The 18,516-nt window shown below is 46.0% G+C and overlaps 1 protein-coding gene across 1 annotated transcript in view; it reads right to left on the minus strand.

The window, feature by feature from the left end:
- The window catches only part of NFXL1 (nuclear transcription factor, X-box binding like 1), a 187,731-nt gene extending 169,286 nt beyond the window's left edge, over positions 1 to 18,445 (minus strand). The window contains exons 1-3 of the mRNA XM_075347016.1: positions 18,312 to 18,445; positions 15,690 to 15,928; positions 4,031 to 4,204 (exon numbers count right to left, since the gene is read on the minus strand). Of these exons, the coding sequence (XP_075203131.1) occupies positions 4,031 to 4,204; positions 15,690 to 15,906 (391 nt within the window). The 5' untranslated portion in view covers positions 15,907 to 15,928; positions 18,312 to 18,445. The remainder of the gene's footprint in view (positions 1 to 4,030; positions 4,205 to 15,689; positions 15,929 to 18,311) is intronic.
- Between the last annotated feature and the right edge of the window lie 71 nt (positions 18,446 to 18,516).

Genomic DNA, 18,516 nt, shown 5'->3' on the forward strand with positions numbered 1-18,516 from the left:
TTTGTGTTCGGGACAGCCCAGTGGGTGTGCCAAACATGCTGGGCATGCTCAGTAGAGCATGATGGAATCCAGTGCTGGACTCCGTCGTAAGACTGATTAAGACGGAATCCAGCACCATAGACAAACATTACAAGCTTGACGGATTGCGACGGATTCCTGCGAGGTGCGTTAATTTTGACGGCCCGAAAAACGTTAGTCTGCATTGTTTCCGCCCGGCGGTCAGTCCAAATCCGCCACTAATACAAGTCTATGGGACACAACGGAATCCACTAAACGGATGCCGTTGTTTACCATAGCCGCGGATTGTGACTGATACAGTTTCACGGAAATGTGAACCTAGCCTTATATGTAAATTAGCTGTTAAGATTTAAAAGGGGTGGTTCACCCATATTTTTTATATCGATGTTATGTTGAGAAACAATGTTTCTCTCAAATACCTTATGTTGGCACTAGTGCCTGTGAGAGGTGCTATTGCAGATGGCTGTTCCCCATGCCTGACCCCCAGGCTCCGTGACCTCGGGGATACGGTGATGTCTCATCAAGTTCCTATTGACCTGACATCACCGCGGCCAGCCCCAGTCTTCCTGAGTCACTGGGCTGTGTTTCACCGCTCAGCCCAACCCAGAGTGTCCCCTGCTTGCAGCGCTCTGCTGTGAGGGAGGAGGGAGCTGATGGGCTGTGACGAGTGGTGAAACATCACCCATTGCCCATCACTCGCGGAGACTACAGCCAGCCGCGGTGATGTCAGGTCAGCAGGAACTTAACGTGATATCACCAGATCCCCGAGGTCACAGAGCCTGGGGGGGTCAGGCATGGGGAACAGCGGTGCACAACAGCGCCTCTTACAGGCACTATTGCCAACATAAGGTATTTGAGAGAAACATTGTTTCTCAACATAATATTGATCTAGAAAATAAAAAATATGGATGAACCACCCCTTTAAGTACTGGACAGAGATCTCTCTGAGAATCCGCCTCCAGAGATTATCAGAAATTAAAGGGGATTTACCAACGTGAGACATGTAATGACTGACAGTCTGCTCACCTAATCTCACTGCAGAGCTGTGTGTGTGATTATAACTCAGGCCGGGTCACGTTGAATTTTACCCTCATGTCAGTGTCTATGTCAGAGCTTACATCTGAAGCCCTGAAAATTGGGATTCAGGCAAATGTACTGATGGTGCCACTGACTGTGTGATGCAAGTGGAGTCACTGTCACTGTGTGCAATGTTAGATATCATTTTTGGGTGTATCTGTCTATATAATGCAGGCTCCAGACACCGTCAACAAAGCAATGTAAATCCAGCTTCAGTCATAATCACACACAGCTCTGCAGTGAGATGAGAGTGAACTGTCAGTCATTACATGTCTCACAGTTGGTAACCCCCGCCTTCCTGGCCTTTTTATTTAAAATATAGGTAGGCAGAAAGAGGTTATACCGTGCTATCACCAAGAAGTCAATTTTGATTAATTGATCTCTTTATTTCTCTGCACAGGTCAACACACTTCAGAGATCTGGTCTCCTTTCATCAGGACATCAAAGACAAAATCAACAAATATATATATATATATATATATTTATATTTTAATTTATTTAATATATATATATATATATATATATATATATATATATATATATATATATATATATATATATATATATATATATATATATATATATATATATATATACATATATACACATACACACACACCACACACCACACACCACACACCACACACCACACACCACATATACACATGGACAGTTAGGTCATAGGACCGCCCGCTGTATTTCAAATACAGGCGGGACCCTTTACAGTTAAAAAACGGCAGATCAATTATACAGATCAATTGTAGCAAACTTGTTTCAAAAACCAGTGTACATGATTTATGATGCAAACATTTTGAATAACAAAAACTTTCCGAGGATTAAATAACAAAAAAATAAAAAGGATGAAAAAGAAAGAAAAGAACAGAAAAGGAAAAAATAAAAAACTTTATGGTCGTGTATAAGAACTCGGGCAACTATGGAGGAGTATAGCCATGAGAAGGCTAGGCCGGGACATATAACCGCGGTGCTTTGGAAGAACACAGACATGCATAGGAAGGGAATTTAAAACAAGTGAAATTACAAGTTATTGTTAACAATTTTGACGTGAAAGAAAAAAACAAAGCTTAAAAAATAAAAAAAGAAAACATGGAGTGTTATTTTTGTCAGAAAAGTGAGTGTAGTGTGAAAATAAAAAAATTGATAAAAATATATGTGATAGTACGGTGTGTGTGCTTGAAGGTAGTGTGTGGGATGTGAATAATTAAAAATAAAAATTATAAATAGAATTACAAATTATAATAAATTAATAAAATAATTTATCATTTTTATTTTGACTTTTTAATTATTCAAATTTCACACACAGCAGATCACAGACAGACAGACTCACTCATCACATCCAGCGTTAAAGAATGCTTCCGGCTGCAGGGAATGATGGGAGGAAGTCATGTGTGTCCGCAGGTCCTGTAAGCTAGCATTGTGGCAGGTCCTTGCTCTCCACCGCAAAGCCTCTCAGGATTCTGCCAGCGAGAAGAAATCCGAAGTGTGTGTGACCTGATGTTTCTGTGTATGATTTGATTGTGTGTGTGATCTGATGTATGTGTGTGTGATCTGATTGCGTGTGTGATCTGATTGTGTGTGTGATCTGATGTTTCTGTGTGTGATCTGATTGTGTGTGAGATCTGATGTTTGCGGGTGTGCGATCACTGCAGGTCCTGCCGCTCAGTGTCGGGTGAGTGTGATTGCAGGGTTTCTGCTGTTTATAATGAAGTGTCCTTTAGTATCTGTAACTTTTTTAGCTGCACGGACACTTCATTATTGAACCGCGACTAGGGCTTATTTTTGGGGGAGGGCTTATATGTAAGCCTTGCTCTGAAAATGCTGAAAATCCCTGTTAGGGCTTATTTTTGGGGAAGGTCTTATTTTTGGAAAAACACGGTAGCTCTCTGCATATAATATGTTTGAAATACGACATTTTCTTAAAAGTTCTAAAGTCTAATAAATAGGGCAGGGCTGGAAGGAGTGCAGCCCTAGCAGGCTAGCAAGACAACTACCGATAAAATTATCATTGATGGGTGAAAGTTGAGGTACACATACACATTACATCACAGCCAGTTGAACCTGCTGATTTTAGCAGGACCAGCTGACCATCCAATTAGTCCGATGCGCCTGAGAAATGGTGTCTGGAGAACAGAAGGATCAGGAATTCTGTATTTAGTAACATAATCTATTTTTCGTGTCACACTAGGTATGGGGGAATACCGGGCAAACAACGAGAAGGGAGGGGAGGAAAGAGGGAAACCCTGTCTCTAGGGAAGGGAAAGATGGTGACCACTGATAAAACCTTCTGCTGGTCCCTGGCTCCCCGACATCCATAGGTTCCGCACCTATGCGCCGAGCAGGATACCTAAGCCCTGGCTAACCCTGAACTGAACCCTAGGCAGTGACCAAACAGGATGAGCACTAGTCAACCCCATTAAGTGCTAAAGAACACCCAGGGAAAACAGGGGAATACAAACAGACAACTTATCAACAAAGCAACAAACCAAGGGGAAATACAGGTATATATGGACACAGACAATGGGGATAAGGATTAGCAGCTGAATTGTCAAGATGTCCGCAAGGTCCTAAAGGATAAAGAGTTAACCCTGAGAGAGAAGATACGAGGAACTCAATAGACAACAGAAAAGAAGGAATGAAATATCAAAAAGCAATTTGTGCAGCCAAACGCAGCGACCCTCTGCAGCCGGACCCCACAGGGTTATCTGTCAATCGTGACACACCCGTAACATTTTGTTTACAGAAGTGAACCCCTGTCACTATTGGACACTAGATGTGGCTTTTTCCCGTCTTTCAATGAAAACATGACCACTCAACCGAGCAAAGTGTGCATGTGTGGAGGCTGCTGACTGGCCGCTCTCACTGTGTACGGCCGCCTTTATACCACGGGACCCTTCTGTAGTCCAGAGAGACTAGTTACCTGTTTGGTTGGTGTAAGTGGTGAACGTTAAAGCCAATATTCTTTTTTGTTTTCCTTCATTATCTCCGTCACCATCATCTTCATCATCAGAAGAGCTGTAATTATCTGCAAGTTTCTTAACCGCTGCTTGGTTGGCTTTCTGAATATCTTCAAACTTCTTTTTAGAGGTTTCCGCTGGAAAGAAAAGAAATTAGCGGGTAATTCTTATATAGGTGACTGATAATGCTGTGTGCAAAAATTATAATAATATAGTATTGAAGACAAATCCTTAGAATTAGAGACTGATATTGATGCCGTTATTGGGTACTGCACCTCCGCTCCTACTGAAGTGAATAAGACCTGAGCTGCAATACCCAAGAACGGCCACTACACAACATATGGCGCTGTGCTATTCTACTCCCCACACTGTGCATATCCGCCACAGGCAGCGCTGCAGACAGCGGACTGTTGGGTGCTGGACCAACCCCAATCAGATAATGAGGACCTATGTAATATTGAGGTAATCAATATCTACGTCCTGGACTATTTTACCATATTTTTCACACTATAAGCCGCTCCTTACCATAAGACGCGCCATAGGTTTAGACAGCAGAAAATCTGAAAAACATTTTTCTTATTAAACTTCCCTGGAGGTATAAAGTATAGGGGTCATTAGCATTAATTTTTATGAACTAGGGTAGAATAGGGAGGTAATAAATCTATTTTAGTGTCTCTTTGCAATGTGTATTATAAGCACACAGGTCTGCTAAATGCACATATAAACACACACCGCTCTGCTACATACAAACTATATGCATATGTAGACACACAGCTCTGCTCGATACACATACAGACACACAGCTCTGCTACATGCAAACTACATGCATATATAGACACACATCTCTGCTACATGCACAGACACACAGCTCTGCTACATGCATATATAGACACACAGCTCTGCTACATGCAAAATATATGCACAGAAATACACAAGGCTCTGCTACATGCACATACAGATATACACAGCTCTGCAACATAAAAACACATAAGGCTCTGCTACAGAAAAAGTACATGAACATGATATGCACATAGACACAAACACACCTCTGTTTTGTGCACATATGCACACACCCATTACATTAACACATTTTGTAGTTACACTTATACACAAACACACATTGCAACACCTTATGGGGTCTGTCTCTTAAGGGGACTTTACACGCTGCGACATCGCTACCGATATAACGTCGGGGTCACGTCGTTAGTGACGCACATCCGGCGCCGGTAGCAACATTGCAGCGTGTGACACCAAGGAGCGATGATCAACGATCGCAAAATCGTTCAAAAACGGGGATCGTTGACACGTCGCTCCTTTCCTTTATATCGCTGCTGCCACAGTTACGATGTTGTTCGTCGTTCCTGCGGCATCACACATCACTATGTGTGACACCTCAGGAATGACGAACATCTCCTTACCTGCGTCCACCGGCAATGCGGAAGGAAGGAGGTGGGTGGGATGTTATGTCCCGCTCATCTCCGCCCCTCAGCTTCTATTGGCCGGCCGCTTAGTGATACCGCAGTGGCGTCGCTCTGACGCCGAACGCACCTCCCCCTTGAGGGAGGGATTGTATGGCGGTCACAGCGATGTCGCTGACAAGGTATGTGCGTGTGACGCTGCCGTAGCGATAATGTTTGCTACGGCAGCGAGCATCAAAGGTCGCACGAACGACAGGGGCGGGTGCTATCGCACTCAACATCGCTAGCAATCGTTAGCGATGTCGCAGTGTGTAAAGCACCCTTTACACTCACACAATCCATATACTGCAGTTCCTTATTGGGACCTGAACAGAGGCTGCAGGAGCTGAGCAGCTGAAGGACCTTCCACATAGGACATTTCCCGTCATGTGATCAGTCACATGCCCTGAAAGGTCCAGGAGTTACACAGTTAGAAGGCCCTTCAGCTGCTCGCCTCCTGCACCCCCTGTTCAGGTCCCGGTATCTTCCTCTCCTGCTCTGCACCGATCACATAGATCACTGAGGAGCAGGAGGAGAGAGGTCGGCTGCCTGTGATCAGGTGCCGGAGATCACAGGGAGGACTTCGGAGTCACTCAGCCGTCCGGGATCTGGTAAGTATAAGTCTCCTGGGAAGGGGGGGGGCTGTTTTTCTCTGTGTTTTTTTTTTGGGGGGGGGGGGGTAAACTTACCCCCAACCGTGTTTCTCCAAGAATAAGACCTCCTCCAAAAATAAGCCCTAGCACTTTTTTGGGGGCAAATTAAAGTATAAGACAGTATCTTATGTTTGGAAAACCATGGTAGATCACTTATGCCTTAAACTTTTCATTTATGGAAGGTTATACACAAAGCGCTAAAAGGTCCTTTAAAGGGCTTGTATTAAGCTCTTAAAATAAGACATTTTGCAATTTAATTCTACAGTTTACAACTCAATGTCAAAGTTACCGGCCATTGTGCAGTATCAGAGAGGCCAGCTAGCTGTGCAAGTGGTTGCTGCTTGCAGGCTATGCTTAGACCTTACAAGCGGCACTCTGAAGTCGGTCGGGTCGCTGGATCTGACCAGCCTCAGCTCCTTGAGCTTCTGTAGAGGTAAAGCTGTGTTAGCTACATGGGGGAGCGCTCGGTTTGGATCAGCGATGTGACCATGCCACTTGCCCAAGCTGTCAAATCTTCAAGTTAGCCCCACTCCCGGCAACCATGAGGCAGTGTGCTCCTGAAAACAGATCAGACAACCCCTTTATGTTTTAATTTAAAGGACCCTGCCTGTAGGATTCACGACCATGAGGGATTGTGATTGCTGTATCTGCCACCTAATAACATTTGCAATTACACTTTCATTACAAACAAGTGATTATATAGTTACAGAAAAACTGATGTGTAATCTCAGGCTCCTGTACCCCGCCCCATCCAGGAGCGCCATCACCTATTCATGTACTTTGAAGATAACAAACCATCACGTGCAGGGAGGGCAGAGGAGGAGCAGAGCGACGATTTGTTCTCCTGCTCGCTGCACACACCATTGTGACAACCACATCGCTGTAGACCTGATACCAGTGAAGTGCAAGATGAGTGATGGCTGGTCTGGTCAGCGTGCAGGAGCGACGAGATTAAACTGCAGCTTTGCTGTGACTACATACCGTATATTTCGGACTATAAGACGCACTTTTTTCCCCCCAAATGTTGGGGGAAAGTGGGGGGTGCGTCTTATAGCCTGAATGTAGGGCATGGCTGTGGGGAATGAGGGTGCTGCAGTGGAGCGGGTCATCGGCGGTACGAGCAGGCTGTGACCACGTGGGCCCGCTCATTTCATATGCACGCCCGTCCTGCCCATAATCTCTCAGCGCTGAAGCCGGCGCTGACAGGTGGGCGGGATGATGGGCAGGGGGTGCACATAATTAACAGCCTGCCCGCATGATCACCCCTGGCAACTACAGTCTGGAGTGATCATGTGCGGCTGTATTCACTGCTCCCTGTGCATCATCATCAGCGCGGGGGGCAGTGATTAAGTACGGTATACTCACCTGTCACCGTTCCCTGCAGCATTGCAATGTCCTCCTGTCTGCCGGCCGTGGTGTGTGTGGAGACTAGCGGTGAGCACAGGAATGACGTCATCACTGTGCGCACCGCTCTACACACATCAGCGGGCCGGCAGACAGGAGGACATCGCAATGCTGCAGAGAACGGTGACGGCTCCACACAGACAGGTCAGCGGCGCTGCTGCTGGCACAGATAGGAAGACAATCGATGCTGCGTGGAGCAAGGAAAGGTGAGTATAAACGTTTATTTTTTTTGTGTGCCACAGGATGCAGGCCATATATCAGGATGGGGTATACAGCAGGATGGGGGTATATAGCAGGATGGGGGTATATAGCAGGATGAGGGCATATACCAGGATGGCAGTATATTGCAGGATGAAGGCATATACCAGGATGGCAGTATATAGCAGGATGGGGTTATATATACAAGGATGGGGATTGTATACAAAGCAGGAGGATCATTACCAAGATGGGGTACCTTAATAGAGAATTTTGGGACATTACCCCCATAACAGTGTCAGCAGCAGATCCTCGTCCCATAACTGTCTCATGACTACATTTTTTGCTTCAAATTTTATTTTCTATTTTCCTCCTCTAAAACCAGGGTGCGTTTTATGGTCCGGTGCGTCTTATAGTCCGAAAAATACGATAATCACCTATTTACAGTGGTATGGAAAGTATTCAGACCCCTTTACATTTTTCACTCTTTGTTTCATTGCAGCCATTTGGTAAATTAAAAAAAAAAAATGTTCTTATTAATATACACTCTGCACCCCATCTTGACAGAAAAAAAAATAAATGTTTGCAAATTTATTAAACAAAAAAAGCAGAAATATCACATGGTCATAAGTATTCAGACCCTTTGCTCAGTATTGTGCACCCTTTTGAGCTAGCACAGCCATGAGTCTTCATGGAAATGATGCAACAAGTTTTTCACCCCTGGATTTGGGGATCCTCTACCATTCTTCCTTGCAGATCCTCTCCAGTTCCATCAGGTTGGATGGTGAACGTTGGTGGACAGCCATTTTCGGGTCTCTCCAGAGATGCTCAATTGGGTTCAGGTCAGGGCTCTGGCTGGGCCAGTCAAGAATGGTCACAGTTGTTCTGAAGCCACTGCTTTGTTATTTTAGCTGTGTGCTTAGGGGTACTTCACACACAGCGAGATCGCTGCTGAGTCACGGTTTTTGTGACCTCATTAGCGATCTCGCTGTGTGTGACACTGAGCAGCGATCTGGCCCCTGCTGTGAGATCGCTGCTCGTTACACACAGCCCTGGTTCGTTTTTTTATTGTTGCTCTCCCGCTGATAAGCACACATCGCTGTGTGTGACAGCGAGAGAGCAACAATCCTGAATGTGCAGGGAGCAGGAGCCGGCGTCTGACAGCCTGCGGTAAGCTGTAACCAAGGTAAACATCGGGTAACCAAGGTGGTTACCCGATATTTACCTTCCTTACCAGCCTCCGCAGCTCTCACGCTGCTAGTGCCGGCTCCTGCTCCCTGCACACGCTAAGCTAAGCGGTGTGCGCTGGTAACTAAGGTAAACATCGGGTAACCATACCCGATGTTTACCTTAGTTACCAGTGTCCGCAGCTTCCAGACGCCGGCTCCGTGCAAGCGCAGCGTTGCTTGCACGTCGCTGCTGGCTGGTCACTGGTGAGATCTGCCTGTTTGACAGCTCACCAGCGACCATGTAGCGACGCAGCAGCGATCCTGACCAGGTCAGATCGCTGGTGGGATCGCTGCTGCATCGCTAAAGTGTGAAGGTACCCTTAGGGTCATTGTCTTGTTGGAAAGTGAACCTTCGGCCAAGTCTGAGGTCCAGAGCACTCTGGAAAAGGTTTTCTTCCAGGATATCTCTGCACTTGGCCGCATTCATCTTTCCTTCAATTGCAACCAGTCGTCCTGTCCCTGTAGCTGAAAAACACCCCCATATCATGATGCTGCCACCACCATGTTTCACTGTTGGGATTGTATTGGGCAGGTGATGAGCAGTGCCTGATTTTCTCCACACATACCGCTTAAATTTATCACCAAAAAATTCTATCTTCATCTCATCAGACCAGAGAATCTTATTTCTCATAGTCTGGGAGTCCTTCATGTGTTTTTTTGAAAACTATGCGGGCTTTCATATCTCTTGCACTGAGGAGAGGCTTCCGTCGGGCCACTCAAAGGCCTGACTGGTGGAGGGTTGCAGTGATAGTTGACTTTGTCAAACTTTCTCCCATCTCCCTACTGCATCTCTGGAGCTCAGCCACAGTGATCTGGGGTTCTTCTTTACCTCTCTCACCAAGGCTCTTCTCCCATGATTGCTCACTTTGGCTGGACAGCCAGGTCTAGGAAGAGTTCTGGTGGTCCCAAACTTCTTCCATTTAAGGATTATGGAGGCCACTGTGCTCTTAGGAACCTTGAGTACTGCAGAAATTCTTTTGTAACCCTGGTCAGATCTGCACCTTGCCACAATTCTGTCTCTGAGCTCCTTGGGCAGTTCCTTTGACCTCATGATTCTCATTTGGTCTGACATGCACTGTGAGCTGTGAGGTCTTATATAGACAGGTGTGTGCCTTTACAAATCAAGTCCTATCAGTTTAATTAAACACAGCTGGGCTCCAATGAAAGAGCAGAACCATCTCAAGGAGGATCACAAGGAAATGGACAGCATGTGACTTCAATATGAGTGTCTGAGCAAAGGGTCTGAATGCTTATGACCATGTGATATTTCAATTTTTCTTGTTTAAAAAATTAGCAAAAATGTGCAGCACATCAATAGGAGTGCAATTGTGCAAAAAATAAAGCCTGACACTGCACTGCTCTTCAGACAAACACAGAACTCCTACATCAGTGCGCGCACAGAGCGGAGCCCGCCAGCCCGCGCACAGAGCGGAGCCCGCCAGCCCGCGCACAGAGCGGAGCCCGCCAGCCCGCGCACAGAGCGGAGCTCGCCAGCCCGCGCACAGAGCGGAGCCCGCCAGCCCGCGCACAGAGCGGAGCCCGCCAGCCCGCGCACAGAGCGGAGCCCGCCAGCCCGCGCACAGAGCGGAGCCCGTCAGCCCACGCACAGAGCGGAGCCCATACTCTGCTCTGTGTGTGCGCTCATGTAGGACCTCGATATCTCTGTCTGATGAGTAGAGTGGTCTTTTTTTTTTTTTTTTTTTTAACTTCGTTTTATTAACAATTTCAAACATGGTACAACTGACATTTGCCATATAAAGATAGCTCAGTATATAGATAGTAATATTTAAATATAACAATAAACAGTCATATAAAGTCCATAATATCTTTAGCACTTAAGATAGAACAATGTTATTATCCATACTTCTTATCATTTGCATATATATCTAATTTTATATTGAGCATAAGAACAGCTCTATCCATCAGCATGACCATATTTTAAAAACAAGATAGAAAGAGGAATAGAAAAAAGAAGAAAGAAAGAACAACAACAGCCACATTGCATTATTATACCTCAATATACCATTGGACAGTGTTTCATATCCCAACATCTAGCGGGAGCCACCATTATCCGCATAATCTCCCTCAAACCTCCGCAAGTGTGTCTGGAGAAGAATTCCACAAACCCCAGATTTTGTTAAATTTTCCCGGGCACCCCCTATTATAATATACCACCCGCTCATAGACTATGGTTGCATTGACTAGTTTAACCCAGGACCGCACAGTTGGATTCGAATCTCCCATCCACCTCAGAGCTATTAATTTCCTAGCCAGAAACAATGCCTCTCTGAGGAATATTGTCATGTAATGATCCCAGGACTCTTCCTCCACCACCCCAAACAGGCATATCAAAGGGTCACACAAAACAGGAATCCACACAATCGATGTCAGCAGAGATGTCACTCCCAGCCAGTACGAAGATATATTAGGACAGCTCCAGATCATATGTATGAAATTTGCCCCTGAGAGATGACACCTCGGGCACTCCGATGTACGAGAACGGCCCATACTAAATAATCGAGTTGGAGTAAGGTATGCCTGGTGGACAATGTAGCATTGAATCTACCTATTATTAACTGAAGGGGATACCGCAGTCGGAGATTCCAATATCTCTTCCCATTCCTCTCCCTGTAGAGAGGGAATTAGAGATTTCCATCTATCCTGGGCTGGCAAGGGGTCCGACTCCACCCCCACTGACAACAGGTAAGTATATATAGCTGAGATGAGGCCTCGAGGTCCTTGTGATTTTAGAATACCTATCATAGGAAGTGATGATATCAATTTCCTCACTCCAATTTTCTGTATGTGGGATTGAATCGCTGTTCGAATCTGCAGGTATCTAAAAAACTGTGATCTTGGAACATTATATTCAATCTGGACTTGTTCAAAGGACTTGAAGGTTGTGGTTCCCGGGACAAAAAGATCACCTAATGCACTGATGCTGTGAGTGGCCCAGAATTGCGCCGAGGGTGATCTCTCAGAGTATGGAAGTGGCTATTCCCCCATAATGGGAGTTCCGCCACCACCCCTTCGAAGTGTACCACCCTCTTGGCTTGTCGCCAGACTAATCTTGCCAACCTGAGGAGGGGTAATTGCCGTGGTGTTCTCAGTCCTTCTGATTCGAGAAAACCCACTAAACAATCAGTCCCAGCCGCATGTGCCAAGTGACTCTCAGAGTTTGGCAGCTGACATCCAGGCATCCAAGTCTCTAGTGCCCTAAGCTGTCCCGCGAGGTAGTAGAGGAAGAACTCCGGTAAAGCCATCCCTCCCAGTCTTTTGGATCTCTGTAAAATGGATAACCGAAGTTTGGGTCTGGATTTTCCCCATATGAAAGAAGTAGTAAGCGAGTTCAACATTGAGAAGAAGGATTTGGGTACTGATACTGCACTATGTTGTAGTGTATAACTAAGCTTTGGAAGTAATATCATTTTGATTAAATTTATTCTGCCAACCACTGACAGGGGTAGCTTGCTCCACAAGTTATATTTAAGTTTAACGTGCTCCAGAAGTGGTGTTATACTCGTCTGCAGGTCTAGTGTATGGTCTTTCTGTATGTGTATTCCCAAGTATTTAAAGCTAGTTACCACTTGCAAAGGTGACCTACCCTCCATTGAAATTCCAGACCCATGCATTAATGGCATCAAAGCCGACTTATCCCAGTTGATGCGTAGTCCCGAAAACTCCCCAAATGTATCTATAGTATCTATAACCACCGGTAGAGTCTCTTGCACTCGATCTAAGAAGACAACCATGTCATCCGCATACAATCCTATTTGATCTGTTCGGTCGGCTATAGTGATTCCAGTGATCTGTGGATGAGAGCGGATTCTAATTGCCAAAGCTTCGATAACTAGTGCAAACAATGCTGGAGACAGAGGGCATCCCTGTCTTGTGCCCCGATTCAATGCGAAGGGTGTAGACATAGCACCATTGACTAGTATCCTGGCTGTCGGGGACCTATACAACATATGAATCCAGTTACTGAATTTAGGCCCAAAAGCGAATCTCTGGAGGCAGGCAAATAAAAATGGCCATTCTACCGAGTCAAATGCCTTGGCCGCGTCCAGCGAGGCCAAGGCCCACTCGTTCTCTTGGACCAGTGTGCTATATTGCACTATGGACTGGACCCGTCTTATATTTATAGAGGTATTTTTCCCAGGCATAAATCCGGTTTGATCTGGGTGAACTATACTCAATATGACTGAATTAAGCCTGGACGCCAGTATTTTGGTAAAGATCTTGTAATCCACGTTAACTAGGGATATAGGACAGTATGAACCGCAGTCTAGTGGGTCTTTACCCTCCTTCCTCAGCACAACTATATGTGCTTCGTACAAGGAGGCAGGTAGTGAGTCGCCGACTGAAAAATGGGAGAAAACCTCTAAAAGAATCGGGGCCAATACGTCACAATATTTACTATAGAATTCTATGGGAAGGCCATCTGGACCCGGAGATTTCCCCCTAGCCATATCCGAGATGGCAGTAATCACTTCATCCAGTGTGATGTCCGCCTCCAGAGACTCCCGTTGTGATTCACTCAAAGTGGGAAACTCCAAATCCGACAAATATGTCACGCAACTTTGAACTCCATGAGGATTTCTAGAAGTGTATAGGGTTTTCTAGTATTCACAAAAGCACTCTAAAATATCCTCAGGGGATGTAGCTATTGAGCCATCCATCCTCCGTATACCCAATATTGTATTTGAAGTGTTGTGTTGCCTAACCATATATGCCAATAATTTACTGGATTGATTTCCAAGCTCAAAATATGATTGTCGGGTAAAGAACAATTTGCGTTTGGACTTGGTCTCAGAGTGCTGCATATATAACCTATATGATTGCATCCAGGCCGCTCTATTTCCATCGGTTGGGGCCGATATATATATTGCCTCTAAGTCCCTTAGTCTCCCCTCTACTATATCATCCTCAGTTTTAGTCACTCTTTTAAGATATGTTATGGTTGAAGACAAACACCCTCTAAGGTAAGCCTTGAGAGTATCCCACACCAAGTTAATATTCCAAGGTTTAGGGTGTGCTTCCAGGAAATCCTCTATTTGGGACAGAGTTCTATCACTTTGATCTATTAGTTTCAGCCAAAAGGGGTTTAACCTCCAAAAGGGTTTACCAACACCTTGGTTAGTCTTGATAGTAAGAATCACTGGGCTGTGATCTGATATGCCCCTGACCCCGTGTACCACGTCATCCACCCAGGTTGCGATATTGCTCGACCCAAAAATATAATCTAGTCGGGACAGCGTGCGTCTAGTAGAAGAATGACATGTATATTCTCGGGTGTTAGGATGCCGGAGTCGCCAAAGGTCAATCCACCCACCTCCCTCCGCGCATTGCTGCAAATCAGTCAAGTGTGTGGCCGAATGTTGTCCCCCTCCATCCATCCGAAACCTGTCCTGCTCCTCATTCATCACAAGAGTAAAATCCCCCATACATAACACATACGCATCTGGATAATTGAGGGCAAAGCTCATTGCTTGTTTAAGAATGGAGATGCGAGCTGGCGGGGGGTTGTAAATACATAACAGCACATAATCTCTAGAGTTTATAGACGCATATATAAACACAAATCGCCCCTCCGGGTCACGCCTCACCACCTGCACTTCCCAACGGATATGTCTATGGACCAATAGAGAGACACCCCTGGAGTAGCTGGTGTGGAACGCATGTGCCGACCATTGTACCCACAGTTTGTTTACTAGTCTGGCTGTGTCTCGTGTGAGGTGAGTCTCTACCAGTACCACCAGTTGGGCCTTGACTTGCTTAATTTGGGAGAATACCTTAATACGTTTTTTGGGCGATTTAAGGCCTCTGACATTCCAGGTCATAAATATTAGCTCTGACCCCATATCACATAGACCTTTTTATAGAACCAGGATCCCAGGTATAAGACGCTTTCTGCCCTGCAATTAAGTGTGGTTAACCCTCCAACAGTAATAAGCCTGTCCCTGCAAAGAAATAAAGTTAATGCAATTGCAGCTGTAAACATATAGAACCAATATCGAACTTCAGGACCTTTCCGATAAGTCCTGTAAAACATTTCAAACATCAATGGGGATACCACCACTGAATACAGTGTCCTGGTATAGGTGGTATAAGGGTGCACAAGATAGGGCTCCCATTTCACAAGAACCAATTCCTGGCCAATTCCTCCATCACTCGAGGCACAGGGAAGTCCCATCTGTCTCCAAAGGGGGCTTCAAGCAACCATGGAAGAAGAGGGTCGCCAGGGGGCACAGAAAATGTCACTTAGGAAAGTAATCTCATGGCTTCTGCCCCTTAGGTTTCGGGTGTACCTGTAGCCAGTCCTCAGCCTCAGCAGGTGTAGTAAAAAACAGAGGCGATCCTTCATGCACTATGCGGAGCCGGGCAGGGTACAGCATAGAGTAGATGATGTTCCGCTCCCTTAAGTAGAGTGGTCTTTTGAGTGATCGGTGGGAGTTTTGGACCTGGGCCACCACGATCTGCTATACTATATATGCTATGAAGGGACCAGCTTTTAAATGAAAAATTAACAATGAGAGAAATAATATTGCCCCTTAGTATTGCCCACGCTTTGTGTACATGGATGAACAAGAGCATAGCTACTATATTTCAATAGGAGGCTAGAATATGATGCACATTGGAAGCCCTTGTCTACAAGAATGAAGGTGACTGGAAACCAATTCTTACCATTAACTTCCCTTTTCACCACCACGGACTGAACAGGCCGACTGACAGATGCATAGGACACATTTCCTCTTCCAGCGCTGGACCAAGGGCCACTGGGAAGGGCCGGATTTCTGGCAGGCACTGGTGCAGGTCCTGGTGCAGGGGACGGAGCACCATTTAAAGAAACCCCACGACCTCTTGCTCGCCCCCGGCCACCCTGGCGCCATGGAGCATCCATTGCAGTTCTGATCACTCAGCACCTGAAAGACATCGCAATGAACATCAGATGAATATGCAGGTAATGTACCTTTGGGATTGTGGTAAATAAATCTGCTTTCCCACAACTGCACTGCTGATATAGAGTAAGGGTGAGAATTGTCTGGGGCAGAAATAAGCCTGGAGCTGAGGCATCGTCCTCTGTATGAAGTCACATTCTCACAGAAGGGAACCCCTGACACAATAGTTACCGCTGTAGTTTGCATCATCTCCAAAACCGGCCGTACACTGCCATCTATAGACATTAGGACAGGACCCCCCCCCCCGCCCTCAGAGAGGGTCAGTCCATGGTTTATAGGACACAGGTAAAACTAGGAGGGAAGGTCTCTTTTTTCCAATCCTTTAAGGCAGATTACAGAGAGGTTTGTTTCTTATTCTGGATTACCGTGTTTCCCCGAAAATAAGACAGGGGCTTACATTATATTTTGTTCTTTATAATGGGCTAGGGTTATTTTCAGGGGATGTCCTAATTTTTCCATGAATAACAATCCACATTTTTTTTTTTATTCAAGAATAAATCAACATTTATTCAAATAAAATCATATTGCATTCTGGAACATCAACATAACTCTCCAAACCCTGTGTGTCACACGTGTGTGTATCTATATATTTATATATCTCTTATCTACCATTTATTTATCTAAGTATTATCTATCCATTCATACACACAAACAGACAAGCTACAAACGCTGTGGCCCCTAGGAGAGTGTGGGCCCTGTAAAATTTCCCAGTTTGCTCTCCATCCCCTTAATGCCAGTCCTACACACCAGCCTGCCTCCTATTCAGTTCTTTTAGGCTGCTTTCACACATACGGTTTTTGCCGTGCGGCACAATACGGCGCTCTGCAGAAAAAACGCAAGGGTTTTTTTGCCGCCAGTTGCGGTTTTTTCCCGCATAGACTTGCATTAGCGCCGTATTGTGCCGCATGGCCTTGCGTTGTGTCCGTTTTTTGCCGGATGCGGCATATTTAGCCCATGCGGCGGCCGGATGGAACGTTGCCTGGCACGTTTTTTGGTGCGGTGAAAAAAACGCATCGTGCCGGATCCGGCGCGATTCACAATGCAAGCCTATGGACGCCGGATGCATTTTTTTTTTACTGCGCATGCTCAGTATCAAGTCGCATCCGTGAAAAACCGGACGGGCCGCATGGAAAAACTTATGCAACGGATCCGTTTTTTTCGCCGCATCCGTTGTATAGGTTTTTGAGCCGGATTGTGCCGCTCAGCACAAACCGGATGTGTGAAAGCAGCCTTAGACGTCTGCAATTAAGAGACCTTTGGTTACATTACTAAAGTCATCAAAGGTCCTTAAACAATCTGAACATCGGAATACAACTGCTGGGGTCCCTGAGAAATAGCAAAGTTTGACTCCCACTAACTACGGCCCAGACTGTAGCTAGGGCTTATTTTTGTAGTAGGACTTACTAATTACTTATTTCAAGCATACTCCACAAACCCTGTAAAATCCTACTGATCCTGGAGGGTCAGTTCTTTGGGTCAGTGGGGTCCCAGCAGTTATTCAACTATCCCCTATCCTACTGATCGCTGGGGGTCTACAGTGTCAGTTCTGGGGATCAGTGGGGCGCCAGCATTATTTAGCTATCCTATTAATCGCTGGGGGGTCTACAGTGTCAGTTCCGGGGATCAGTGGGGCCCCAGCATTAATTAGCTATCCTCTATCCTATTAATCGCTGGGGGTCTACAGTGTCAGTTCTGGAGATTGGTGGGGTCCCAGCAGTTAGTCAGCTATCTCCTATCCTACTGATCGCTGGGGTTCAAGAGTGTCCGTTCTGGTGGTCAGTGGGACCGCAGCGGTTAGTCAGCTATCTCCTATCCTGATTATTGGGGGTTTACAGCGTCAGTTCTGGGGGTCAGTGGGACCGCAGCGGTTAGTCAGCTATCACCTATCCAACTGATTGCTGTGGGTCTACAGTGTCAGTTCTGGTGGTCAGTGGAACCCCAGTGGTTAGTCAGCTATCTCCTATCCTGATTATTGGGGGTTTACAGCGTCAGTTCTGGGGGTCGGTGGGACCCCAGCGGTTAGTCAGCTATCCCCTATCTTACTGAAGTGGGGGTCAGTTCTGGGGGTGGGGTCCCCGTGGTCAGAACTCCAGTGATCAGTTAACCCCCCATAGACAGGATTATGGCATATTTGGGGGATACCCCATTAGTGCCCCCAGTGCTCGGTGGCGGATCAGCAGTGTGATTATCAGCTGCCATATGTACAGTGACCTGAGATTATGATCCAGGAAACGCACCAGCACCACGTCACTACGGCCACCATTCCCTACACATCATGTTACCATACTTCACCTGTCAGGCCCCATACACACTCCTTACATAACGCCTTGCGCTGTCATCCCCTTACCAGTCACTCCATAGAAGTCTAACAGCCAAAAATACATCCGAGACAGCACCGGTGATCTACCGTGCGACGTCCAGCAAAACTGCGGCAGAAATCCGACTACAACTACATTTCCCGGCATGCAATGTGTAGCTAGCTCCGCTTATTCCATTAGAACGCTAAGAATGTGAGGACTACAAGACCCGGCATGCTCTGCGCCGCGCACTCG

Source organism: Anomaloglossus baeobatrachus, chromosome 1 (assembly GCF_048569485.1).
Source record: "Anomaloglossus baeobatrachus isolate aAnoBae1 chromosome 1, aAnoBae1.hap1, whole genome shotgun sequence".
In the NCBI taxonomy this organism is placed as follows: Eukaryota; Metazoa; Chordata; class Amphibia; order Anura; family Aromobatidae; genus Anomaloglossus; species Anomaloglossus baeobatrachus.